Genomic DNA, 27,829 nt, shown 5'->3' on the forward strand with positions numbered 1-27,829 from the left:
ACAATCTCCTTTATACGTATTTTTCTCTTTGAATGTAAATTTTCCATTGTATCATTAAGCTTTTGATTTTACCTCTTCTAACAATAACATCTTTTGATTCCACCAATTTTATTAGTAAGCTGAAAAAAATAAACACATTACTTGGCATCTTCTAGCTAGGTGCAAGATTTCACCCATTCTTTTGAATGGTTTATTTAAAAATGCAAATTGCCCTCTTGACACCTGTGTTTCTAAACTATCCCATGTTTATCTAATTACCATTTCAAACCTACTTCTTTCTTTCTATACATTAAAGCCTCTAGACCAGCTGGTTTTAATCTAATTATGACACGCACAAATAGACACAGACACCACTAAATCCTATTTAAAAATATAATTTCCAATAACATTATTGACATTAATCTCTTCATGACAGGAGGCCACAAGAGAGGCTGGCCTAAAGTTCAGCAAGAAGGTTCTGGGGAACCTACACTGGTTATGAAATGACCATAGAAGGCTGTCATGCCTCTTTACAGAAGAGCCAGGAAAGTTTGACACAAAAGACATGATAACTATTGAGTACTTTTATTTGGAACAAAACAGCATACCAAACACCAAGCTAATACAAAGAGCCCAAGGCAAAACTCACATGGGGTAGAGTAGTAAACTGGTATCTTTGTAGTCAGCAGTGCCTTCATTACACTATTTCCCTACTTCAAGCACAAGTGGGCTCATTTTTATAATAGAATGATGTCTAGTGATCAACAAGCATAAATTCATGCAAATTGTTCCCTCATTTTTCTTAACTAGAGAAGATCGAAGATTACCAATGATAGTACTTAGGGCAGGTAAAGAAAGCAAATTGCCTCTATTACAAAGGGATTGGAGTCTAATTGAAAAGAAGTCTTACTACAAATATGCAGGGCCTTGATGAGACCAGATCTGGAGTATGAGTAAGGTGAGGTGTCCTTACCTAAAGAAAGATATACTTGCCTTGCCTATAACAGAGGTTCAATAGACTGATTCTTTGGATGAGGGGATTGTTCTATGCAATGGAATGGACCAGGCCTATATTCCCTAGAATATATAGGAATGAGAGGTGATTATAAGGGGTTTAACAGGGTAAATGTTTGGAGGATGTTTCCCTGGCTAGGTAATCTAGAACTAGGGGCAACAGTCTCAGAATAAGGGGGCTGAAAGGAGGGAAATTTTCTCCACTCAAAGCTGTATATCTTTGTAATTCTCCCACTCAGAGAGCTGTGGACGCTCAGTGGCGGAGTATATTCAAGACAGAGATTGACAGATTTTTGGATACCAAGAGAATTAAGGGATATAGGGACAGTGCGCAAAAGTGGAGTTGAGGCAGATCATGATCTTATAAAATGCCTTTACTCCTGCTCCTATTTCTTATGTTCTTTTCTGCCCAGTGATTACTTCAGCCCAAGTTGTGGGTCTTTGCAATTCTCCGTTTTTCCCCCAACAGCTGCTAGATCATGTATTCCATATCTGTTCTCAAACATGAGTTTCTGTTAAAACATTGTCTTTACCAAGGTTTTGCTTTGCATCTGCATGTTTCTTTCTTTCTGGGAAGAAGCAGATAGTCTTGTACCCCTGTTGTTCTCTCAAGCATCAGAAAATATTTTTAAAAATGCTACCTAGTAAAACATTTAATTCAAAATAGTTTATTGTCCATTGATTAGAAGTTTTAAGGGGTAATGATACATTGATAACTACACAATTTCCACATTAACATATTTACTGACTAAATTAAACATTTCAAAATGTTTTTTCTGGGTGCAAAGGTCCATTTGAAATGACTGCCATGAGGCTCAGATTCCTTTCAACACAGTGTTTTATCTTTTATACTCCAAATGTGAATGCTGGGAATTGGTCACGAGGAGGGAATGTTGAACAAACTAAGGCATTTCGAAATTGAGGGGTGAAACTCCAACTCAATATCAGTGGTGACAATTTAGTGTTTCATCTTTGTTGAAGGTAATAACAGATTATTGCACCTTTTTTCTAGCCCACGTTTTCCAGTCAGTATAGGAATTCAGAACTTACAATCACAGACACAATCAACAATAAAAAGGGCTTGTTTTACATAGTGCCTTTCATAATCTCAAAGCGCTTTACAGGACTAAGTACTTCTGAAGTGTATTCGCCGTTTCAATGCAGGCATGAATGGAAGCAGCAATGCACAATTATCCTTAATTAAAACTTGCCTAATTGAAATGATTGGATAACTTGATTTTATTCTGTTATTTAAATTATTTCAAATTAATGGATATGTTCAATTTTCTCAGTGCAAATGATGAATCTGCAGATTATACTTTTATTTATTATTTATTTATATTATTTATACCAATTACTGGGCTGACGGGTGATACACCTGGGAGTGTATGAGTATGGGACAAAATAGGAAATTTGTCCCGACTTCGGTGCCCATTTGTTGGAACCTGCTCACTCGCTGTTTCTTCCATTTTTGTGGGCTTTTTGCAGCTCATCCATAAAAAGATGTGGGACAAGTGGAAGAGCTCTCACATCATATTTAGATATTTAGCTCTCTTTTCTCACTGTTCAGCAGGAAAGGGCAGTGACACAAGAGAGTCTGGTAAATAGTAAACGTTATAACAAACCAGAGTGCAAGTACTGATTCCAGAATTAAGCAAACAAATGACAGGTTATATATTCTAATTTTATTCAGTTTCAAAATCTTCATGGCATGAAATTCTCTCTTAAAAAAAGGAAACAAGCTCAAGTGGCATTGTTAAATAAGTTCTTTTCTGAAACTAAACAATAATTCATGTATATATCTATCTTGCAAAGTACTTATAGTAACAAAGGAAGAGATTGGTCATGGAGAAAGTTCTGTTTTCTAGTATATAATAACCATACAGGGTAATGTGCTTTGGGATTGGTTTCCTTTGGAAAACTGTCTTCAGTCAGTGGACTATAGGGTGAGGGATGAGTCCAAATATCTGCAGATAGTATTTTGTGTTACAGCTCAGACTAAAAATGGCAGTATGACCCAAGTGAGTTGGCAAGTAATTCTCTCTTTGAAACATATACTAACGATGGTAAACTATCCCTGAGGTAGACTTTTCAGAAGTGGTATTTAAATGTGTTTGATTGCTGTCACCAACATAGGTGCTTCTAAGTGAAACTGACCATATTTAAATTAATGATCAGCTGAAGCGTATTAATATATTGAACAGTTGGCTCTGAAGGCTGTTTAACTTTGAAGAGGCACACTGATGTCCTGTTGAAAATAACTATCCTTTTCTCCCAGGCTGGCAGATGTTACAATAACATTGCACGGTATTTAGAAGTGACTACTTGTTTCATTGGCAGTGGGACATCCTGAGTCATGAAAGTCACCATATAAAGATATGTCTAATGGTTTACCAACTTAACATGCAGTTAGGCATGCCAGACATTAATAAATTTTACTCTCATTAAATATTTGGATGGAATTTTTGATGGGCTTCAGCATTCATGTAATGATTATATAATGATAAACATAATAAGTTATAAGTAAAATTGCCTGTTCCATAATGAATTTCTTAAGGTTATAATTTTTGTTGCTTTTTTAAAAAAACTTTTTACTTAAATCTTTTTACTTAAATAATATTAAGTAATAATGAACTGGTTAAAGATTCTCTTTTTTAGCTGGCACAGACACGATGGGCTGAATGGCCTCTTTCTGTGGCATAACTTTTCTATGGTTCTATTTGAGAACAGTCATTGCCCTGTGGAGCTCTAGTTAAAGTTTACTGATTTTCTGACATTGAGTTACAAGACTCAGAATCTGCTCAGAGGCTTCAATGTGTCGTGTCCTCAAGTACTGGACACTGTTATGATTGGTATTTTCCAGGAAATATCGATAGTTTGCCATCATTCCAATGGATGATGAAAGACCACGAGGACTTGTGTCAGCCAGCCAGTTTAATCGCCATAACACAGCACCATTTTGAAGGTGAAAGTTAGCTACTGGATTAAGGGCAGCCCCACGATGTTTTTCTCCATACAGGTACCAGGCACAAAGTCGCATTAGTGGCATCTCAAGAACTCGAACTAATTTGTCAGACCTCATCCACTCATTGGTGGTAAGTAGGCTCTTGAGCGTTTCTAGCACAGGTCCTTCAATGACGTCCTGGATTTTTTTGTATTCAAGCTCTGTAAAGATTTGGTTCGTTTTCCCTTCCTTGATGTGGACACTGAGGGTTCCAAGCAGCCATATTGTGAAGCCAGGAATAGGAGACAAACTAGAGAACTGGTTCATATGAGGAAACTCACCCTGCAGATGACACAGACAAAAAAAAAACAGATTAAGGTCAAATTGGCACTACTAACGTCCTATGACTGTTGCCCTGTATCACCAAGTCTGCTCTGCTACTCTTTTCAACCTTAATGCCATTCTGTGGAATGTAAACCAAAGTGCTACACTTGGGTTCCTCAACAAAAAGTTTCTTAATGGGAAAATGTAAAATGTTCTCTTTGTCCAGTTGTTCTCATATAGAATATTAAGGTGGCAAAACTGCCGAGTTGTTATTTTGAAACAGGCAATACAAACAGTAGCTGTATGTGCTGCAATACATTTTTTCTCAGAACTGGATAAAAATTTGCTTTAAGTTTCACATTCGTTAACTGACAAATGAATTGTGTAAGTTTTTATCAATAGCATACTGGCAAGAGACATATAAACTCACTGAGCAGAACAGTCTTCAATATATACTTCAAAAACACACTTTGCAATATTAATAACATTCACAGACTAGTGACTGTAAAAATAGCAATGGAACTTCTTAAAAACAATGTTGTCATTAATATTGCAGAGTACAATATTAAGGTATTAAAATTTCAGTTCTTGAATGAGCCGAAGGATAAAATGTAGCTGCAACACACTGCATATGCATCATTTATTGCCCGATTGTATTTCATCTATATGAACTACAAGTAAGGATGATAACCAATTAGGTGACAGAAAGAAATAGGAATCTATAAAAACTACTTTTGGGTACTTCTTTACTTACAACCCTTAAGTTATCCCCCCCTTTTCCCACTTATCTCAGAATGGGTTAGGGATGTATCGTAGCTCTTCTGGCAGAAAAACACATATTTCCAAAGCAAGTGATAACCTGTCATTTCCCACCTACTAAAGCCCTTTAAATGCTTCTACCCCATAAATAAATATGGATTAGTGCCCAAACTGGAGTGTATTATAATACATCATTCTGAATAGTATTGTTTGTGGGAAAGATTATAAGGACCTGTAGATTTAAGCAACAACAAAAGAAAAAGAATTGAAGCCCTGTGAAACAGAAGACTGCAAGCTGTAGGTGTTCACCTGATGAGTTATTCTGTTCATTTCTTTACTTATCCTCTATCAAGGGGTTGGAGCAAATGACAATCCAACAGGCTTCTGCCAATGATAAAATGACCAATCACTCGAGGTTCATGAATATCCCCATATGGTGATTGTATGCTCTCCTCGTGTGGAACTTCTTCCCTCAACCCAACCTTGATCTACTCCCAACATTCTCATATAGAGCATCAGAGATGAGGAATGGATAATAATAGATGTATGTTGGCACACTATTTCTTTACCACCACTGATCTGGTGATTTTTATGAACAGCTACATTTAAATCATTTTACCTACATTATTAGTAAAGTAGCATTCCTCTTTTTCCCAAACACAAAAAAACAATAAAAACTGGGCAAAATACAGATATACTTCATGGATTTCCAGCAGAGGGAATGACAAAATGTTTTTTTATTTAGGGTTCATCTAATCTGGAAACAGAAACAGGCCCGAATTTTCTGTTGCCCCTGCACGTCCACGTGCCATCACGATATTTGGTAAGGTGGGCGTGCTATAAGTTCAGATGTGCGCCCACCACCAATTAACAGGCCAGTTAAGGCTCCTGAGGCAGCAATTGATCTCGATTTTTCGCAGCCCGTGCGATCTTCAGGATGTCGCACAGGCACAACGGGCAGGCGGGTAGGAGACATTTGTATAAACCTCATCCATGGGCAGGATAAGAGGGGTGAGTGGGGTCGGAAATGTGATCTTTCAGATATTTAAGTGTGAAAGTAACTTATACTTACCTGAGTGAGCAGGAAGACTTTAAAACTCATTCCAGCTGGTAGGACAGGAGTAAAAGCCTTGGTCAGGACTCTACAGCAGAAGTCACTTCTGGGGCCTGCAGCTTTCAGGAAGCCTTCCCTTAGCCTGGGAATGGGAGTTGTGCTCTCCACTGGAGGCGCCTCCTCTGAGGAAGAAGGGAAGGCCAGGAGGGGGACGAGGCCGACTCTCAAGGGAGACAGTCACCTCCATCTGTCAGATGATAGGCCCCGAGATCTTCGCAAACTGTGTGGGTGGGCACCCCATGCCAGTGGCCCTAAAGGTTCAACTTCTCATCCTCAACTTCTATGCCTCCAGCTCTTTCCAGGGGTCGGTGGGTGATCTCTGAAGTCTCCCAATCAGCTGTCCACACTTGTGTCAAGCAGGTGACAGACGCTCTATTCAGGCGTGCATTGACTTTCATCCACTACTGCTGGGATGATGCCAGTCAGACAGATTGAGCCAGAGGCTGCGCAGCCATTGCTGGCTTCCCCCGTGTCCAGGGTGCTATAGACTGTACACATGTGGCCATCAAGGTGCCAGCAGGTGAGCCCGGTGCCTTCGTCAACAGGAAGGGCTTCCACTCCACAAATGTGCAGATAGTGTGAGATCACAGGATGCAGATTCTACAAGTCTGTGCAAGGTACCCAGGCAGCTCCCACGACGCTTACATACTCAGACACTCCCAGGTGCCGAGGCTCTTCAGTGCTCCAGCCCGGCTGGATGGATGGCTGCTGGGTGACAAGGGCTATCCCCTCAGAAGGTGGCTCATGACGCATCTCCGTCATCCAAGAACAGAGGCTGAGTGGCGGTATAATAGGAGCCACGGGGTGTGGTGGAGAGAACCATCAGTCTTCTCATGATGCGCTTCCGATGTCTGGACCGCTCGGGGTGCACTACAATACCCCCCAGATCGTGTGTCACTGATAGTGGTTGCATGCTGTGCTCTCCACAATCTGGCGCTGGAAACGGGTGACGCAGTGGGCGAGGAAGACGTGGACGTAGTTGCTCCAGATGCACACGATGAGTCCAGCAGTGAGTCCGAGGATGAGCATGCACAGGAGAACGCGAGGGGGTAGATGCTGACCCGGGCATACTCCAGGGAAACAGGGACACCCAGGAGACTTTAATCCAAAGAACCTTCAGCTAGCCCACCACAGATGGACCTTCAACACATGCCAGGGCTGCAGGCTCCACACTCCACACAGGCTAAATCAGCCTGGATAATAACATTAACTAAGGCCCTTGTCAATAAAGCTCAATGTTAAACAACTCGCTCATAACAACATGGCTTTCCGTACACATGCAGAAGTAAGGAATCACCCCGAGGCATGGCAACATGTCAAAATTTATTGAGTAAACAAAAGTAACTTCATAAAGCAAAACAAAAATGGTGTTGGACATCACACCAAGTCTTCCACTAAGTACTATGGGTCAACATAAAAGCACCAGTGAGAAACCTGTGATGTGCCTAAGGTGCCTTAAATTTACGCTTATGGGTGCTATGCCTAGGTGCTGTCCCCTTGCTGGCACTGGCATCTGAGACAGCCTGCTTACTGTGCTGTCCTCATGACCTCGATCACCTTGGCGGACGTCCTCTGGCCCGTGGAGCATTTGATGGCCCCGCCTGGGAGGGAGCGGCCAGCTCCACAGCTGGCTTGTCCCTCGTTGCCGCAGCCTCATCGGATACCACAGTCACTGCAGAGGGGTGGAGGAGCTGCTGCCCTCATCCAGAGCGCTCTGAGAGGAGCCTGCAGAGACGACAGGCAGCTGCTGCGCCGATGTGAGGTCACTTTTGGACCTCCCTGCTCACTGTAGATGGATGAGCACCGAGCTGGGATACTTGGTGCCCAAACCATTTCCCACACTGACAGTGACCAGCTGTGGCCAATGCCGCTGTGAAGGCTTGCAGGTCTGAGCGCAACCCCAGGAAGCCCTGATTGTTCTCCTGGAGGTGCCTCTCCATGAGAGTCACCACTCTCTCCAAGGAGGAAGCATGGCGCTTAGCCATGAGGCCCATTGCATCGGTGATGCGCGTGGACTCCTCCAGCACGGGCACCATGCCACGCATAGCCTCATGTATCTCCGCCAGATCGTCCCGCATACCCTGCTGCACTTCGTGTTCGCTGCCTCACGGACGATTCCAAAGGTACATCATCAGCCACCGAATGAGCAAGTACCTGGTCCCCAGCAGTCCCCAAATGCCGGCGCACTGGGCACTCTCTGTCTCTGTCCGCACCTCAAGCGAGTGTGAAGTGCCCTACCACCATGCCCCGGGACACTAGCCAAAGATCTAATTCCCACCGAGGTGCTAGTATCTGCACTGGCCTGCCTGGCTGAGGTGGTGTGACGCTGGTGAGTGCATTTGCTCAGGGGTGACAGGTGGGCCCTCTGCCTTCTCCTCCCGGCCCTGCTCCGGTGATACTGAAAGGAAGAAAAAGGAAATTTGATTAGTTAAAGTGCAGACAATGTCAACTTGCATGCCACTCCCCCAGATCATTATGCGCCCGTTCTTCCATAATCAAGGGTAAACCCACGTTGTTAATTTCAATCATGGAGCATTCCGCAGTGCCATGGCTTCTGAGACACACATGGTGACCTTAGTGCTCGCCAAACATACCTCCCTATGGCTTCCCAACCTCACCGCCACTGGTGGACCTGGGGGCATGGCGCCTTCTCAAGATCCATGGCCTGCTGCTCAAAAGCCATTAGGATGGCCAACTGTCCTCCAGCAGTTCGCATTCGTTCTGACGCATTGTGCGCAGTCTTTTCCTGAAAAGGAGAGAAGAGCATTGATTAGTCCAGCCTACACCTGAATTCCCATTGCATCTCTGCCAACCCAGCCAGAGTGGGACATTGCAGGACTCCAGTTCTTTGTCACCCTGCAGCTGCCGCACACTCACCCAAACAAGCCAGGGCTGACCCCCCTCCATTGCCCAGCTGCTACCTCCTTCAAATGTGGCACCACAAGATCTCACTTTTGCAAGCTTACAAAAAAATGCCAACAGATATGTAGTTACACTGCACTGAGGAAGCAATACAAATCAGAAGGGATGCAAATTTAAATCTAATGTAAGGCATGCCCCTTTTAGAAATTTTGGGCTGAATCTTGTGCCCTCCTGCATGACAAATTTGGTAGTGGCGGGCATTTAATTGGCCGGGGAAGCAGCGGTTGGAGAAACTGCTGCCTTACTGCCTCCAAACCTATTAAGTCCGTAGCAAGATGACCTTCCCATCCCGCTGTCAAATTAAGGCTCTTAAGTATGCAATTAATACCCACTTAAGAGTCTCTTCCTGCCGCCGCTGGTATTAAACCCAGTGACTGGTAGGGATCTCGCATATGAGGAGCGTGACAAGCAAACTAGAGTTGCTTGCTAGCTCCTGGGGGCAGTCCTTCGTTCAAAGGCACTCAGTGCCTGATCACGGGGCCTAGCATTGGGAAGGAGAGGCCTGCTGAGAGTCACTCCGTATCCTTGCTGCCAACTCCCCTCCCACCATTTCCCCATGACCAACACCCTGCATCCCCCCTCCCATCATCACTCACCTGTGGCCTGGGATCCAGCAATGATCCTAGGCCTCAGGTGAGTGTCGTACAGGAAGCAGCCATGACCACCTGAATGCGCTGCCATTCAGTAGAGTTGCCAGCCTTTGACTGGCTGGCATCTCTCGGTGGGCAGGACTTCCACCTCCTGAGTCTTTGATTCGGGAGAAGGCTTGCTGATTTCCAGTTAGGTGCTTGAGTGGCACTTAATTTGGCAGGTCTTCCCTAAGAGGCGCATGGGGCTCTTGCTGGCTCTCTAGCTAGTGGCGAGATTGCCGTCGCCTCCATTAAAAACCACACTTTGTTACAGGGTAACAAGGTTGACACAAAATTCTACTCAATTAATCTTCGTTCTATTTTAATTGCAATTACCAAAGATCTCCAGATGCTCCTAATTTAACAGATTATTAAAAAATATTAGAATATATATGATGATGGATTCTCCCAACGCTTCGATGGGTGAGTGATCAGCAAGGAGACCAATTGCTCACCGTCTAGGCTGGTGTCATCTCACATGTGATATTAAGCCAAATCATAATTTGCAGATCGGATTGCAAATACTACATATGAAGTCACTGGCTTTGCAGCATGCTCACTTGTCCTGCAGGGACTCGACTCTGTTCTCCTCAAAATGTTGAGATTGTTCAATGGCAGACTTGTCCATTCGGATCTGTTCAGGGTGTTTTTGCATCCGAGTATTGGACATTCTTTGGTGCGGGTTCCCATACTAAGCTAGTTCTAGAATATAGCCTTTAGTATGCAGGAATCCTCCATACAAAACATATTGCAGCCCCCATGAATATATATGCACACACATGAAATTGCTATTTGTATTGGTAAAAGCCTTGCTATCTGCTCCTTGCTCCAACAAATTGCACTTCCACAACATATCTGACATGGAATAGTAAATCAAAGCACTTTACAAGGGAAGGAGATACCAAACAGTAAGTCAAAGCCTTTAGGGGTGGAGTAATTAAAGGCACAATGTAAAGAATGGGATTTTAGTGACTTTAGATAGTGCAAAGTGAAAGGAAATTCATGAATACAGGAGCATGCTGAACAAAATACTGGTTTCTGATGGAGAGGCAAACGAGCAGTAATCCAGCTTATGGCGGGTTTGGTAGGTAGAGACCTGCCCACGAGCCCCCCCTAAAAGTGATGTGGAGCTGCCTGTGAAGTCTGGCGCTAATGACCACGAGTGCTGCCCGAAGTAAGGTAGGCAAACAAACCTCAAAGTTCCAAGCAAAGTGCAGCTCACCAGGTGCACGTCGCTTATGTACAGTTGTGGAACACACATGGTGCCTGGATGATCCAGTGTGGGAGGATGATTCCTGTCAGCAGATCTTATAATGAGATGCTAAAGTATTGAAATTAGGTTCCTAGTGTGCGGCAGTAGGAAACACGGCCCACCACTGACAGGTGGAACAGGTAATCGCAAACTGGTTTCATGACGGTGTAAACCGATTTTTGGCCTTCTTGCCATATTGTCCGCACACGCTGCCAAACGGGAGCGGAAAATTCTGCCTGTCATCTTCACAATTTGCACAATGGGATTTGTCCAATTTGCTTCTGCATTCCACTCAATGCACTTGTCAACTGTATCTATAGTGTCAAACGTGTCTGTGTTTTATGACTGTGCTTGCAAGCAATTCAGTCGGAACAGGTATAGTTTACATCAAAGACAACTTGCATTTATATAGTGATTTCAACAGAGAAAAATCACCTCCGATGTACTTTATAAAGGTATAAGGAAAATGAACATTCAGCCAAAGGAAAAAATATTAAGAGCGGTGACTAATAGTTTGGCTAAACAGGTGGGTTTTAAGTGGGGATTTAAAGGGGGAGAAGGAAATGGAAAATTTTAAGGGGGAAATTCCAGAGTGGGATCCAGGCCACTGAAGGAAGGGATGTCAATGGTCAGCTAAAAAATGAGGCAGATTTGCAAAAAGCACATCTGAGAGAAAGTCAAAGACAGTTTCAGCCACAGAAACCAGAGCACAGCAAACAGAATCAAAAAATAAGGCAGGGGAGACTGGCAGATGTTCAATTCAAAAAACTGCTGAATGTTCACAATGCACACTACTGTTACAAAATTTATTGGATAGGTACACAAGTATACAAGCTAAAAACTGAGAGTAAGTAGTGCAGTAACACAAGCTAAACACTTCACGTTACTGAGATGTCAATCGTCCTGTTAAAGGTGGTGGAAATTAGCATTGAGGTTGTTGATGTATGAAAGTCAACAGACAACATTATAATCTGAATGTCTGTCAACATGACTTGAATGTCAAAATTGAAATTCAATGCTGATTAGCTTGCAAAGCTCCTACACAAAGATTAAGATTTCAACACATATCTCTAAAATTCAAGGGTACTGAATGAACTTTTACCCTGAATAAACAGGAACATTATACTGGTGCCACAAGTTGTCTCATCAGCACAAATCATTTCTCGTACCATATCAACTTTAGAAAGATATTGCAACTTGAATGAAGCCTGTCCAAAGCAATTAAAGGAATATTCCAAGCTCCAGGAAGCTTCTATTAATTCAAAGAACTTGTCAAATATCCAGATATCTATTTTTTGTGTTAATTCATTTTGGTTATTTCAATAAAAATAAGCTTCTAACCTTAAAAAAAAACTGACTGGCTGTCACCTGATCAGGAGGTCACTTTATCTGATCGGGAATTAAACCACAGCACAAAAGTACCATTAATTTGGGTCGAAACCGATGGCCTTGTTCAGAGAGCTGGGAAGGGTGGCCGGTGTGAGAAATTGAAATGTCACAACGGTGAAAGAGGAGGTGTTTTGCTAAAACTTGGAGCTTAATAGTGCATTTAACCTTTGCTGTAGCAAACCTACCACAGCTTACTGCTGACAGTTGATACAAAAGTGTATTCTATACTGACATTCTTCATCTTGACACAAGCAAAAGAAGTGGATTACTTCAGCAACATTGAGTCAGCACAAAATAAAAGCAGCTGAGGCTGGAAACAGTGACAAACAGGTGAATGCTGTGACTGGAGGAGTTTATATTGCAGTTTTTAAGGGAAGATTAAAGTGAAAGACTATGGGTGGAATTTTCGCAGAATTGCACTAAGTGTAGTCATGGGCGGGTAAAATGGAGTCCTACCCGCCGACGAAAATGGCAGGTTTTCACGTTGTATCTCCTCGAGCCCACCTCATTATTTATGCATTCCCAGAAAACACGCCGTTTCCACGGCAGGCAGTCTCTCATTCGCCCACTTGCCATCACCCTGCTGATGCATCACGCTGGCCGCCATCTTTAAATGGCAGCCGCCAGCAAAACACTCAACACCACCAACTCACCACCACTGCCTGGGAGACATGGCCAGCAAAGACAAAAAAGACTGCAGCCCCCCTCTTCAATGATGGGTCCCTCGAGCGACTGCTGGATGTCATGGAGGCCCGCTGGGATGTGCGCTACCCCCGCTCTGGCCACAGGATGGGAAGCAATGACACCAACCCGGCTTGGGAGGCGGTGGCAGCGGTGGTCAGCGTGAACACCCTGCAGAGGACAGTCACCCAGTGCTGCAAAAGGATGAATGATCTCCTCCGTTCCACCAGGGTAAGTCACACTTTTCATCACTCCCAAACTTTTACACTCACAAACCCATCACACATCCACAGGGCCCTCACTCACTGCCAGTGCAAGGGACATCACCGTTCATTCTTTCACAAACACCGTCATTGTCCTCATCCTGTCCATGGGATGACTCACCACCCACACAGGCCAGGCACACTTATTAGCTGGCCCGGCAGGAGTCCTGATAGCACCCTTCCTGGATTTGTGTGACCGCCCCTTAATGCTTCCCGAAGAGTGCTGGTCACCCCTCAGATGGCCAGAGATGCGTGCACTTCATGGTGCCCTGTCAACCTGCGACATGGGGGACACTGGTCCAAACCAGGAAGCTGAGATTGCAAGGGGCTGAGCGCTTCCAGCAGTGACTGCTACATGGCCAGTGTTGGAGAGGAGTCTGTACAACGTGTGCAGTCCAACTGCTCCGCATTCCATTAAAGTGGTGGCGGACTCGAAGTCTGTGCTGGGGAGTGGGGGTGGGGTGGTAAGGAATGGAACGCTTGGTGGCCCATTGGTGCCTCCGTGTTGCTTGCATGGGCGGGCAGGCTAGGAGCCTGACCCCAATCATATCAGCGTGGCTGTGCCTGATCTGTCTTAGTTGCAGAGGCATGGTCAGTTTATACAGGTATCCCTAATGCATGGCCACTCCCCTCACTTACCCTGCCCCCAACGCGATTGCCTGTGCGCGGGATGCAGCACCAGGGCTGCACTTGACCACACCCCCGCCCCCAGCAGTTGCCTCCGGGGCTGGCCAGCACTTGCCCCCGGACACCATCCTCCCACCTCAGCAATTGCCTGCAGGGCCAGGTATCAGGTGCCCCCGCCCCCTGCCACCCCTGAGGCCTGTAAACAACGGGCGAGCTGTGGAGAACGCTGCTGCTCACTCACCTCAGTTCCCCCAAAGTGAAGGCCGCCAAGTGCACGTTGCCTGCGTGCTGTTGCGAAACACGTCGGCGTGCTTTCCCACCGACGTGGGTGGACGATACGACGGGGTTCCAAGAGCCTGGCGGGATGGCCTTTTAATTATGTGCTAATGTATTACAATTAGCTCCCCTCCAACCGATGGCGGGAAACGCGGCTTGCCGTCGGCGGGCTGGGCGGACGATTGTAACCTGCCTTCAGGCCACCGTGAAGCAGGTCGCGCCATATTTTCCGCACACACCACCTATCACGCCTGCTGCCATTCGGCTCAGAAAATTCTGCCCTATGTTTGAATTCCTCCCAATCCTCCTCCCCACAATTTAAATGATGAATTCCACCTACAAGCCGGCTTAATGGCACCTTAGAGAATGATAAATGGAAAAAAAGATAATTTTTTGTTCTTAAATAAAAATGTAAGAGACAGGGAAGAATGATAGAGCATTTAAAAACATATAGTGTGGATGGAGGCCAGTGAAAGCTAATATTTAAAAAATATTATCTGTGCTAGATTTAAAAGGCTTTTTGCATAGAATGCAAGAGGAATGTTTATTTTTACAATAAGACAGTAAAAATCTTGAGGATTTCTTTTCAATTCTAGAAATTATAGTATTTCATATGTTGTGGTATAATGGTTTCTAACACAAGTTAAAGTCATTTGTTACTCCTAGACTCTGATCACAAGATGTTGCTGATCCCAGCCATATTTGACACTGGTCCTTACAGACTTTATACTTGATGTGACGAAGACCTACCTGAAGCTCTTTCACAACTCGCTTGATCAGGTAATTTCCGAGCTCTACCCCCTGCAGACCCCGCTGTGAAGAGCTGATGGAGTAGAAAACAGCTGTGGTGATCTTGTTAACATCCTCACTCAGCTCAGGAGACTGACCACATCGGACAATAGCCTACACAGAACATTTAATTAAAATTTGTTTTAAAATTATTTATTTTCCTATTCAGCTTTTGGTAGGTATATAGACATTTTGTCTTACATTACACATTCCTTAGCAGATAAAGCAGTTTCAATATAGTATATAGTGATGACTATTACTGAAAATAAATGTGTTGAGCCACTTCATTTAATGCAGCATTTTATTTCTTCATTAAATATAATGCAAATAAAAAATATACTAATTATCATAATTAATTATAGTTTTTCAAAAACAATTAAAAAGCATTATTGTTTAATGTAAAATATGGGTGGATACTTTTCCTCCATCAAGCCCATTTCTATGCACAATATTGATTCTGTCATAAAAGTAAAAGCTCAAAACAATTTTAGCTGCAAAAAATCTAACATAAAGATGGTTAAAACATTTTTCATTATAAAAGATAACTGGAATTCCTCCTATTCATTTTCCATAAATTTGGAGGGAACAGCACAAAATGGCATAAATGCCCATTTACAGTGTTTTTCTGTCCTCTCCACCGATCTTTCCCCAAGTTTTAGCAGGAGGTTGGGAAAAACTTCTTGGAAATTCTACCCCATAGCTAGGAGTGATGCAAATCAAGATGGAAGATAAAGTTACTCTTCAGAATGAAAAATATTGCTCCATAATGCCATCTGGTGCCAAAGCTGTCACAAAATCTCTGAGTATCATGGAGATTAGAAAACTCTATTAGTGACTGATTGCAAAGGACTTTTGAATATAAAGGAACAGGGCTTCAATTTTAATATTACTAACGGATGTCCTGTGACAATGTTTAGGATATTTAGAACAATCGAAGTGCTTATTCCAGGTGGGGATTAACATTTAAGTTTACTGATTTACAACAAGTGAATAAATCAAATTTCATTTTATCAGATTTTTACTGGTGCTTTGTGAACTGAATTTCACAACACCATACATTATTCAGTGAAAATTGTAAATATGTACTCTTTACCATTTCTAAAACTGAATACATGCGACAAAGTGGTATGCTAGATTCATCAACAAAGGTTGCAGCTGATATTGAGCCATACTGTGAAATGGAGTTTAGCTGCGCTGGGGCACAATTCTGTGCTTTAGGAGCAATTAGTTATGGTTCTGGTCTTTTGCAACAATGGGAAATGTTCTCCTGATATGGTATAATGTGAGACGGTCCTGGAGTTTGATAGTTCTGTTGTGGGACTATTAGATGGGTGGCGGGTGGTCTTTGATGTAGCAGTGCTCTAGAGAGAGGACCCAAAATTTGGGAGAATACTGAAAGGTGATCCTGAGGTTTGTAGTTGAATATGATTCTTAGGCCCACATTTTGATCTTCAAGGCAGGAAACACGAGTCGGGCCATTTCCCAACGTTGCAATTCCGGCTCTCATCTGGCAATGTCCACACACGCTATTTTCATCATGGGCTGGAGCTGGGAGCACTGCCTCCCAAAGCAGGTCTGACATGGAAACAGAGGAGGACAGACGCCAAACTGGGCAGGTTTGAATGCCTTCTTTGGTTCCCTGGGACATCAGCCTAGGTCAGTAGCTGAGTGTGAGTTCCTCTACCTCTCACCCCCTACCTCCCTCACTCCTCCATGATTCCCCTCACCCCTCCAAGCCCCATCCATGCCCCAATACACATATGCCCCCTCCATGACTACTCACCCACCCCCAATACACCCTCAATCCCTTTGCCTCCTCCATTCTCCCCACCCAAAACCCATACCCTCTCCATACCACATCACTCTCCGATGCTCGCTCACCCAGTATCTACTATGTAGAAACCTCTTCAGCCCTACAAAAACATTGTGGAGTCTATGAGATGCTCATGAAGCTAACAAAATAAACAAAGCCATTCAAAAACCATTTCAAAAAAACATAATCCTTTCAACTGGTCATAAAACTGTCCTGATAAAAAAATTACAGTTCCCTTGACAGCTGTGTCAACAATCCCTGCTGAGCTTAATCCGTTAGTGGGGTTTGGAGCTCAGCCAAGATTCTATTGAATGACTATGTCAACAATCTCTGCTGAGCTGATTGCATTAATGAGGCAGGGATTCAGCTAAGCATTCATAATAGAATTCCAATGAATAGCTGCATTAACAGAACCTCCAGAGCTGAGTACATTAAAACCTTAGATGTCTTTGAAAGACCTCAGCCAACTGCTCAACCTTTGAAACAGGGAACAGGTGTTTGAACAGCACTTGAAAGAGAAGATTAAATCACAGGGTTATTGACAAAGTCAAATCTGAATATCAATATTCAATGTGGAAGAGCACTTTCATTCATTAGATAATGTACTCTAATGCATCTGAACACTTTTTCACTTTCACAGTACTGGCTAATTTAATTGTCACTACTGTCAGTACTGTGAAGTTGGTGACAGCTTTTGAACTTCCCTGTCAAAAGGTTCCTGACTCCAGACTTATGGTTCATGACTCCTCTGAAGTTGCAGGGTGTCCAAAATTTTTTTTTATGGGATGTGGGTGTCGCTGGCTAGGGCAGAATTTATTTCCCATCTCTAATTACCCTTGTTCAGAGGGAATTTTAGAGTCAACCACATTGCTTTGGGTCTTGAGTCACGTGTAGGCCAGGCCAAGTAAGAACAGCGGATTTCCTTCCCTAAAGGGCATTAGTAAACCAGATGGGTTTTTATGACAATCGTCAATAGTTTCATGGTCATCATCAGACTTTTAATTCCAGATTTTTTATTGAATTCAAATTCCACTATCTGCTGTGGTGGGATTTGAACCAAGGTCCCCAGAGCATTACCCTGGGTGTCTGGATTACTAGTCCAGTGACAATATCACTATGCCACCACCTCCCCCGCAATGGAGCTAGCAAGGGCAGGAGGGTTGTGTGCAGGTTTGTTACCCGTACCCTTTATCCTGTGCTGCTAAATATTACTGGCAATGGAAATGGGGGCAGGAATTCTGGAATAGGGTCCTATCCACTTTTAAAGCCTACCTGCCTCTGTTTTGACATGGCCAAAGGTGTGAAAATCTAGTCCTAATTGAGCAGATGAGCAGACATGAGCCTATTGGAGGAAATCTCATGTATAGCAACACTGGTTTGTGACTTTATAAATGATCTCTGCAAGCAATGAATGGAGTGTTTCGTGAGTAGTTTGTGTACATATCTCTGTTTGTTCTCTCTCTCGCATAGCTGTAAGAGTCGTAGAGGTCCACAGCACAGAAAATGGCCCTTCGGCCCATCGAGTCTGTGCTGGTCAAACAAGTACGTAACTATTCTAATCTCATTTTCCAGCACTAGGCCCATAGCCTTGTATGCCATGGCATCACAAGTGCACATCCATATACTTCTTAAATGTTATGAGGGTTTCCGCCTCCACCACTCTTTCAGGCAGAGAGTTCCAGATTCCCACCACACTCTGGGTGAAAGAATTCTTCCTCACATCCCCTCTAAACCTCCTGCCCCTTACCTTAAATCTATGCCCCCTGGTTATTGATCCTACCACCAAGGGGAAAAGTTCCTTCCTGTCTACCCTATCTATACCCCTCATAATTTTATACACCTCAATCATGTCCCCCCTCAATCTCCTCTGCTCCCGAGAAAATAACCCCAGTCTATCCAATCTCTCCTCAAACTCTCCAGCCCAGGCAAAATCCTGGTAAATCTCCTCTGCACTTTCTCTAGTGCAATCACATCCTTCCAAAAATTCGGATTCCAGAACTGTACGCAATACTTTAGCTGTGGCCTAACCAGCGTTTTGCACACTTCCAGCATAACCTCCCTGCTCTTATATTCTATGCCTCGGCTAATAAAGGCAAATACCCAATATGCCTTCTTAACCACCTTATCTACCTGTCCCGCTACCTTAAGATGGACATGCACACCAAGGTCCCTCTGATCCTCGGTACTTACCAGGGTCCTACCATTCATCGTGTAGTCCCGTGCCTTGTTTGTCCTGCCCAGGTGCATTACCTCACGCTTATCTGGATTAAATTCCATTTGCCACTGATCAGCCCATCTGACCAGCCCGTCTATATCCTCCTATAATCTAAGACTATCCTCTTCACTATTTACTACCCCAACAATTTTCGTGTCATCTGCGAACTTACTGATCAACCCTGCCACATTTAAGTCTAAATCGTTTATATATTCTACAAACAGCAAGGGACCCAACACCGATCCCTGTGGAACCCCACTGGACACAGGCATCCAGTCGCGAAAACACCCCTCAACCATTCCTGCCACTCAGCCAATTCTGGATCCAATTTGCCAAATTGACTTGGATCCCATGGGCTCTTACCTTCGTTATCAGTCTCCCATGCGGGACCTTACCAAAAGCCTTGCTGAAGTCCAAGTAGACTACGTCAAATGCATTGCCCACATCTACGCACCTGGTCGCCTCTTCAAAAAATTCAATCAAATTGGTCAGACATGACCTCCCCTTAACAAAACCATGCTGACTGTCCTTGATTAATCCCTGCCTCTCCAAGTGTAGATTAATTCTGTCCCTCAGAATTGCTTCCAATAGTTTCCCCACCACTGAGGTTAGACTGAGTGGCCTGTAGTTCCCTGGTTTATCCCTTCCTCCCTTCTTGAATAACGGTACCACATTGGCTGTCCTCCAGTCCTCTGGCACCTCTCCTGTGGCCAGAGAGGTATTGAAAATTATTGCCAGCACCCCTGCTATCTCCGCCCTTGCCTCACTCAACAGCCTGGGATACATTTTATCCGGGCCTGGAGATCTATATACTTTTAAGCCTCAGAACCTAATTTCTTTAATTATATCAAAATCCTTCTGCCTGATTTCCATACCCACGTCGTCCCTTTACTTGTGAACACTGACACAAAGTATTCATTTAGAACCCTACCTACGTCTTCCGACTCCACACACAAATTACCACTATGGTCCTTAATGGGCCCTACTCTTTCCCCAGTTATCCTCTTACTCTTAATGTATTTGTAAAATAACTTTGGATTTTCCTTTATTTTACCTGCCAATGTTTTTTCATGCCCTCTTTTTGCTCTCCTAATTTCCTTCTTAGGTTCCCCTCTACACATTCTATACTCCTCCAGGGCTTCCGCTGTTTTGAGCCCTCAGTGTCTGCCATAAGCCTCCCTTTTTCTCTTTAACCAATCCTGTATATCCCTCGACATCCAGGGTTCCCTGGATTTGTTGGTCCCCACCCTTTGTCTTTACTGGAATATGTTGGCCCTGTACTCTCCCTATTTCCTTCTTGAATGAGTCCCACTGTTCCGACGCAGATTTACCTAAAAGTAGCTGCCCCGAGTCCACTCTGGCCAAATCATAACTGTTCTTATTAAAATCGGCCTTTCTCCAATTTAGAACTCTGATTTCTGGCTCATTCTTGTCCTTTTCCATAATAACCTTGAATCTAATGGAGTTATGATCACTATCTGCAAAATGCTCGCTCACTAATACCTCTACCACCTGCCCGGCTTCATTCCCTAAAACTAAGTCCAGGACCGCCCCCTCTCTTGTAGGAGCTTCTACGTACTGGCTTAAAAAGCTCTCCTGGATGCATTTTAAGAATTCAGCTCCCCCTAAACCTATCACACTTTGACTAGCCCAGTTAATGTTGAGGAAGTTGAAATCCCCCACTATTACCACTCTACTATTTTTACACTTCTCTGAAATTTGCTTACACATCTACTCTTCTATTTCTCTCTGACTATTTGGGGGCCTATAGTACACTCCCAGCAATGTGATTGCTCCTTTTTCGTTTTTCAGATCTACCCATATGGCTTCATTTGAGGAGTCTTCTAAGATGTGATCCCTCCTTACTGCTGTAATTGATTCCTTGATAAATATTGCGATACCCCCTCCTCTTTTACCTCCTTGCCTGTCTTGCCTGAAGACCCTATATCCTGGAATATTGAGCTGCCAATCCTGCCCCTCTCTCAACCATGTCTCTGTGACAGCAATGACATCATACTTCCATGTGTTAATTTGTGCCCTCAACTCATCTACCTTATTTGTTAGAAAGTAAAAGTATTCAAATTGCTCCCAACAAAACACGGGTGGAAATGAATGCTTTCAGATTTCAAATTGTTGTTTTCATTTTTCTAAATGAAATGAAGAAAATATCATATCTCTCTTACTTTGTGTCTGGCAGCTGTTACCCAATTCAAATGTTTACCTTTTCTAACTGTTATATAATTAGAAGTAGGTTGGTTTCAAAATTAAACTTTTATCAGAACAAACGCAATTCCCAGGAGGAAAGACTCTCCCCCTCAGCTTCATCCACTTTGAGCTTTGGAGAACATGGAACAAAAGCCACAATAGGTGTGTAATCAACAATCTATCATTTTTTCCTCTTCCCCACACTCAAACTCTTTTTCTGCACAGAATTTCCTACTCTTTTGCAAAAGTGTTATGGGATCTTTAGCACCCTCCTGACTCCTGAGAGGGGAGACAGGGCCTCGGGTTAATATTTCATTCAAAAGTGCCATATCCAACAGTGCAGCATTCCCTCAATACTAATTCAGTAAATATAGATTTTTAGCTCAAGCTCCTGAAGTGAGATCAGGGACAAGAGTATTATTACTGAATCATGGACAAAACCAAGCAAACATTTTTGATGGGAAAATACTCATGAGTGCTTTTTGAGCATTAAAATCTTGGTAAATATTCTACCTAATGTAAAAGCTGGGCACTAGCTAATGTACGCTAGAGGCTAAAGGCAACTATAATGAGCTTACCTGTATATTTTTGGAGATGTCATCTGTTAGTGCCACATGTAGAACTACCAGTGGTTCCCTTGGCATAGCATTGTGTGTAAAAACATAGCACCTTCTGTAAGGTCCAACTCGGCGTTTAATATCCGCCCAGTTTCTGACAGGATGCACTGCTTCGTACCTGAAAGAAATAAATGTGTTTGAACTGTACTCACTGGAGGACTGGAAGTGAAGTAAACAATATTAAAAAAAAGCTAGCTCAAAGCTCAGAAGTGCAACAATTAATCAGATCTCAAGCTAAGCTGTTGTCCAGGAGGAAACAAAATAGAAATTGTGCAGACAGATTCTGTGCACTAATAATTTATTAAAAGTGCATTAAAAGTGATGACATTGATTTTAACTGGTTAGGTGAGCAGTGAAGCGAGTTAGAAATTCACCCAATGCACCAGAAATCAATCCAGGTTTTTTTTTTTAAACTCTCGGGCCTAATTACAATCTCTCAGGAGGGTGTCCTATTCAATTCACTGTTACAATGGGAAAGCTGCCCTCTTGGTGAAACTTCTGGCAGGTCAGCTTAGGATCAGTATACTGCAGACCACCTGTAAGTACAGTATTTTTTACAGGCTTTTTCTGTGTCCACATTTAAAAGTACAGAAAGTCAAAGTACAACATGACTAATTAATTCTTGCTCTCACCTCTAAACATATTTCATTTGAAAGGATAAGAAAATGGGGCTAATTGTTTAGTGGTTTCAGAGAGCTGGCACAGGCACAATGGGCTGAATGGTTCCCATTTGTGTCGTAACATTCAACTGGCCAGAAATTTGCAAATGACAGTCAGCTTTGAGTGCAATAAGATCATCACTTGAATTAGACTATATTGAGGCCAAATTAAAAATGACTTGTAGATCTGCTGGCAATGTAGGATCACTTTAATAACTAGTGCAAAAAGTGATTAAGAAACACTTACTCGCTAATTTTCTGTAGCAGATCACAAGAGGATTGCCAGGTAATGCGCTCCAGGTTCAAGAATCCGATAGAAAACCAATCTGAAAGCAGCATCTTCAATATTCCATTCATTTCCTGAGATTCAACACAAAGTTAGTGAGCAAATGTGGCCAACTTCAGAAGCTTGGAGAAATATTTCTTTCTGATTAAACAATTCAGTAAAACCATGTAGACTGTTTTTACGTGGTCTTATCATCACCATTTCCATTATTTCTAGGATAAACAGCATTCAAGTGTTCTTTTAATTGATCATACAGTTTGACTAATGGACCCCTATCAGATGCCATTACAATCTATACAAAACAGCATCTAATGGAATACTCACACATAAAGAATTGCATTTTATTTTGAATATGAAAAAATTGGTAGTTTCTTTTTAAACCAATATGCTTGTTATAGCTGGGTGGTTATATTTAGGCAAATGCCATGAGATCTGTATTCAAGACAAATTGCATTCATGAGCGTAAATTTAGTGGTACCATCATTTGGTATAAGTTGTAATGTTCAGTGAAGTTGGACAGAAACACCTGTATAGCAGCTTCTTGGAAAAGCTGCACAAACAAAGATTTGAATGCAAACAAATCTCAAAATAGACAATCAAGAGCAAAATACTGCTGAAAAGCATTTAACTAACGTGTTGCTTTATATATTTTCATTGTAATTTATATAAACATATGAAGAAGAATAAAAATTGATCATATAGGAAAATTAACATATCTCATTAAAACTATTCAATGATTTGCAGTTTCATCGCTGGTTATTTTCACATAAAATATTCAAGGGAGGTTATAAAAAGAAAGATTTGCATTTATATGGTGCTTTTCATGACCACTGGACATCTCAAAGCGCTATACAGCCGATAAAGTACTTTTTGAAGTGTAGTCACTATTGTAATGTAAGAAACATAGCAGCTAATTTTTGCTCAGCAAATTCCCACAAACAGCAATATGATAATGACTAGATAATCTTTTTTTGTGATGCTATTCAAAGGATAACCATTGGCCATATAAATATTATGAATACATTCTGACATACTCAGATGACAGCAGATTCTTAACTTTGTCATGAATAATCCTGTGAACGTAATGTTAACAACAATGTCTTCTAACGCATGTGTTGGATCCAGTGTCCTTTGGTTTGTTGGGGCTAAAGGATCCGGGTTGCACACTTGTTTCGGGGTGACTGAGTTGGTAAAGAGACAGACAACATAAAGAGATCGTTGTTAGAATAAACACAGGCTGTTTACTTACAAACTAAACTCAGCAGCTACACTTGTGTGCTTGCAACTCAAAACTCTGTCTTCACTCTTCAATGACTAACTCAAGACTCTCCCACAGAGGTAGCCTACGCTACTCTGCTATTGGGTATTAAGATCATGTGATCTTACATTACAACACTTGTCTTCAAGGTATATTACATATCAGATTACTGCACCATGAATGCACACTTAAAGCATTTTATTATGTAACAAACTGCAAGATAGGGACTTTAGCAAAAGGAATTCTCCTAGCATAGCTGAACCATTTTTTATGGACCTACCTTTCCCCCTTCCATATCATATGCATGCTGTAGGTTATGCTGTATAAAGACACCTCTGGTAATGCGAAACAAAAACAAAAATTGTTGGAAAGACTCAGCAGGTCTGACAGCATCTGTGGAGAGAAAGACAGAGTTAACGTTTTGAGTCCGTATGATTCTTCTTCAGAGCTAAAGAGAAGTAGAAATGTGGTGAAATGTATACAGTTTAAGAGGGTGGGACGGGTGAAGCTGGATAGAAGGCCAGTGATGGGCGGAGGCAAAGGAGAGATTGCAAAAGATGTCATAAACAAAAGGTCGAAGGGGTGTTGATGGTGGTCATACTGGCTAAAGGAGGTATTAATGGTGGCATTAAGAGTAAAAAGCAGGATGAGCAAGTGACAGATGGCCTTAGTGAGGGTGGGGTGGGGGGAGGGGCCAGTGTTGGAAAAAAGATTGAAATAAGCCAAAAGGTTGGGATAAAACAATAAATGGAAATAAATTTTTAAAATAATAATAGAAATAGGTGGGAGAAAAATATATATAAAAGTTTAAAAATAAATATTGAAAAAAGGGGATTAAAAAGGGGTGAGGATGGACGAGAGAGTTCATGATCTGAAGTTGTTGAACTCAATGTTAAGTCTGGAAGGCTGTAAAGTGCCTAATCGGAAAATGAGGTGCTGTTCCTCGAGTATATTTGTGTGTTTTACAGTAGAAGTAGAACCACTGTTTGGTTTATTAATATACAATATGTACACTCCTACTGTGCAGAGAGCATTACTATGAGTGAATAGTTGGGTTGTGGCTAAATGTGCGTTTTCTTGCCCCGTGGTTGCTATTTCTGACGGTCAGTAAACATATTTGATGGAGATAAAAATATATAGTATCCAGAAATTTGAACCGCTTGGTAGGTTAATAAATGATAGAAATAACTTCTTCCAGAAGCAAAAACCGCTTGGTTTATTAAAGAGACACACTACTGAGGCCTGTATTTTTGAATGCTTGTTTTAGAAAACAAACCTTGGCAATACTGGCTCTGAAATTTTTGCATTGAATCAAAAGGATCCAGATGTGTCTCAAGCATAGAAAGTGGCAATACAACTCTGTGTCAGGTCCTGATCTGACACTCGAGCACACTAAAACCAAGTAATGTGAGAATCCTCCAAATCACTTCAGGTTCACATCAGTTACAGTACAGCTCCAGCATGGTACACAGCTGCATTAAAAAAAAAATGTTATTGACCCTTCAGAACTTTCAAAACTTTATTTGGAACATTTTTAAATGCTAGGACAAAACTCTTGCCTCGCTAACCGTAAAAATAAGCTCCTTGGAAGAAGTTCTTCATTGCAATCTCTCACAAATGTTCTTTCAGTGATTCATGGAGGATGAATTATTTAGGTTCACAGTTAATAGTGCTTTGATGATACACATTGTTAATGTACCCCTGCGTTTGTGAGATTTAAGCTAGTCGGCATCGTAACAAGTCTCTACTGAGTGCACATCCCAGCTGGCAAATACACTTCAGATTGGTAACTGCAGTATAACTGCAGCCAGAGTAACAGTGTGACTAAAAAGGGTTGTTACATCCTGTATCATGAACAGTTTCAATCTCTGCATGGCATCCGGAACACAAACTAATGGAACAATAAATCAGTTTGAGGAAGGAAAATATACTGAATCATTATTGACCAATAAAACAAATTAGCCAATTTAAATGTAGTCAATAACATTTTATTTTTTTAACAATTCAAGCTTTCCACCAGTTAGCAAGAATAAATAAAAGCTCAAAATAAATTTTAAAATTTTTAAAAATTGTTGATCTTCACTATCATTTCAATAGAATTGTGTGCCATAGAGACAGTATCTGATGTTTGCACTTGAAGTAAGGGCTATATTAAAAGTACACAAGTGCTGGCATGTCCACATTTTTCAATCTATCTTGACCTCATCATAAAATCAAACCTAAACCACAAAGGCAAGTCACTATACTTCTGCAATGTTTTCATAACATTCTTCACTGAGTCTGCACATCTATCATTTTATTTTCATTATCTTTTCAAAGCAAAGACCGTTTTATTACAGAGAGGGATGAGAGAGACCTGAAACCCTTGTGTACTTCCCTTACTATCTGTAATCGTTGTGTTTTTAAAAAGGAAAATGTGGGTGCTCCTTAACCCAAGTGTACAGTCTATTAAAAAAACCAGCAGCACGCTTTTCATGGTTTAAATAAAGAGGATTATTTATTCACACATTCAGGCTGAAAATTTAACACTACTTCACTCACTCACCACACACACACACACACTTGAGGAAAATACATTTAAAAAGGGGAGTGCACTTTTACAAATTACAGACAAAGGAATAGTTCACAAGATATACTTGCAACAAAGGTTCACCAAACTAATTCCTGTCCTATGGGAAAAGATTAAATAGACTGGGCCTTTATTCTCTGGAATTCAGAAGAATGAGAGGTGATCTCATTCAAACATACAAAATTATTACAAGGTTCGACAGGGTAGATGCAGGAAGGATGTTTACCCTGGCTAGGCAGACGGGAGCCAGGGGACACAGTCTCAGAATAAGGAACAGGCCATTTAGGACTGAGATGAGGAGGAATTTATTCACTCAGAAGGTGGTATTTGGAATTCTCTACCCTAGAGGGCTGTGGAGGCTCAGTCATTGAGTATGTTCAAAACTGAGATTGATAGGTTTCTACATATTAAAAACATCAAGGGCTACAGGGATAATGCAGGAGAATGGTGTTGAAGTAGAAGGTCAGCCATGATCTCACTGAATGGTGGAGCAGGCTCAAAGGGCTGGATGGCCTACTCCTATTGCTTATATTCTTAAGTCATGCGATTTGCTAATCTCAGTGCGGGCCTGGTGAAGAAGGGTTTCATTTCCATTCTTGAAAGTGTAGCTAGGTGAATTCAATAACCAAAGTCAGATATCAAAATCATTGCAGGTCCCCTCGAAGAGGTAGATTTTTCAGCAGGTCACACATGGTTAGTTGTTTGTAGCCTTATTAATTGGTTTTCTGTACTAGTGGACTTGAAAAGGAACAGGTTTGGAGACTTCAGGATGTTGCAGTCTCCAATCTTAAGGCACAGATGTTGCTGCCTTTGCTGTTTTGGCGTGTTGTTTGCAGACTGACTGGTTTCCCCCTAACACAGTCAGTAAAATTGGTTATCTGAAGACAGTATCAATCAGGTGACCACATGATTAATAATTCTATTGTCCATCCAGACTGATTTGAAATTGGAAGCCGCAGCTACACAATGGGGAATGAATTGTGGCCATTCACACCTACTTATGATTTGACTGGGTTCTCTACAGCTGTCTTTGTTAAGTTTCGAACTCGGAGACAGTGGGCAGAATTTTCTGCCTGCTGGGCGCGTGGGCCCAACCCAATCTCCGGCAGGCGGGGACCTGATCCCCGCCGGAGAAACGGGCCCCGCCGCCATTTTACGTAGGCGGGCCAATTAAGGCCCGCCCAGCGTGACGTCCGACGGGAAGCGCTAAGTGCTCCCTGTGCAAGTTGGGGGGGGGGGGGATTC

At 42.4% G+C, this 27,829-nt stretch overlaps 1 protein-coding gene across 1 annotated transcript in view; it reads right to left on the reverse strand.

The window, feature by feature from the left end:
* Positions 1 to 3,705: 3,705 nt before the first annotated feature.
* mlycd (malonyl-CoA decarboxylase) overlaps positions 3,706 to 27,829 on the reverse strand; it is a 42,250-nt gene continuing 18,126 nt past the window's right edge. Inside the window, exons 2-5 of the mRNA XM_078544563.1 lie at positions 22,719 to 22,831; positions 21,774 to 21,930; positions 14,924 to 15,076; positions 3,706 to 4,279 (exon numbers count right to left, since the gene is read on the reverse strand). Of these exons, the coding sequence (XP_078400689.1) occupies positions 3,746 to 4,279; positions 14,924 to 15,076; positions 21,774 to 21,930; positions 22,719 to 22,831 (957 nt within the window). The 3' untranslated portion in view covers positions 3,706 to 3,745. The remainder of the gene's footprint in view (positions 4,280 to 14,923; positions 15,077 to 21,773; positions 21,931 to 22,718; positions 22,832 to 27,829) is intronic.

Source organism: Cetorhinus maximus, chromosome 6, assembly GCF_964194155.1.
Source record: "Cetorhinus maximus chromosome 6, sCetMax3.hap1.1, whole genome shotgun sequence".
Taxonomy (NCBI): Eukaryota; Metazoa; Chordata; class Chondrichthyes; order Lamniformes; family Cetorhinidae; genus Cetorhinus; species Cetorhinus maximus.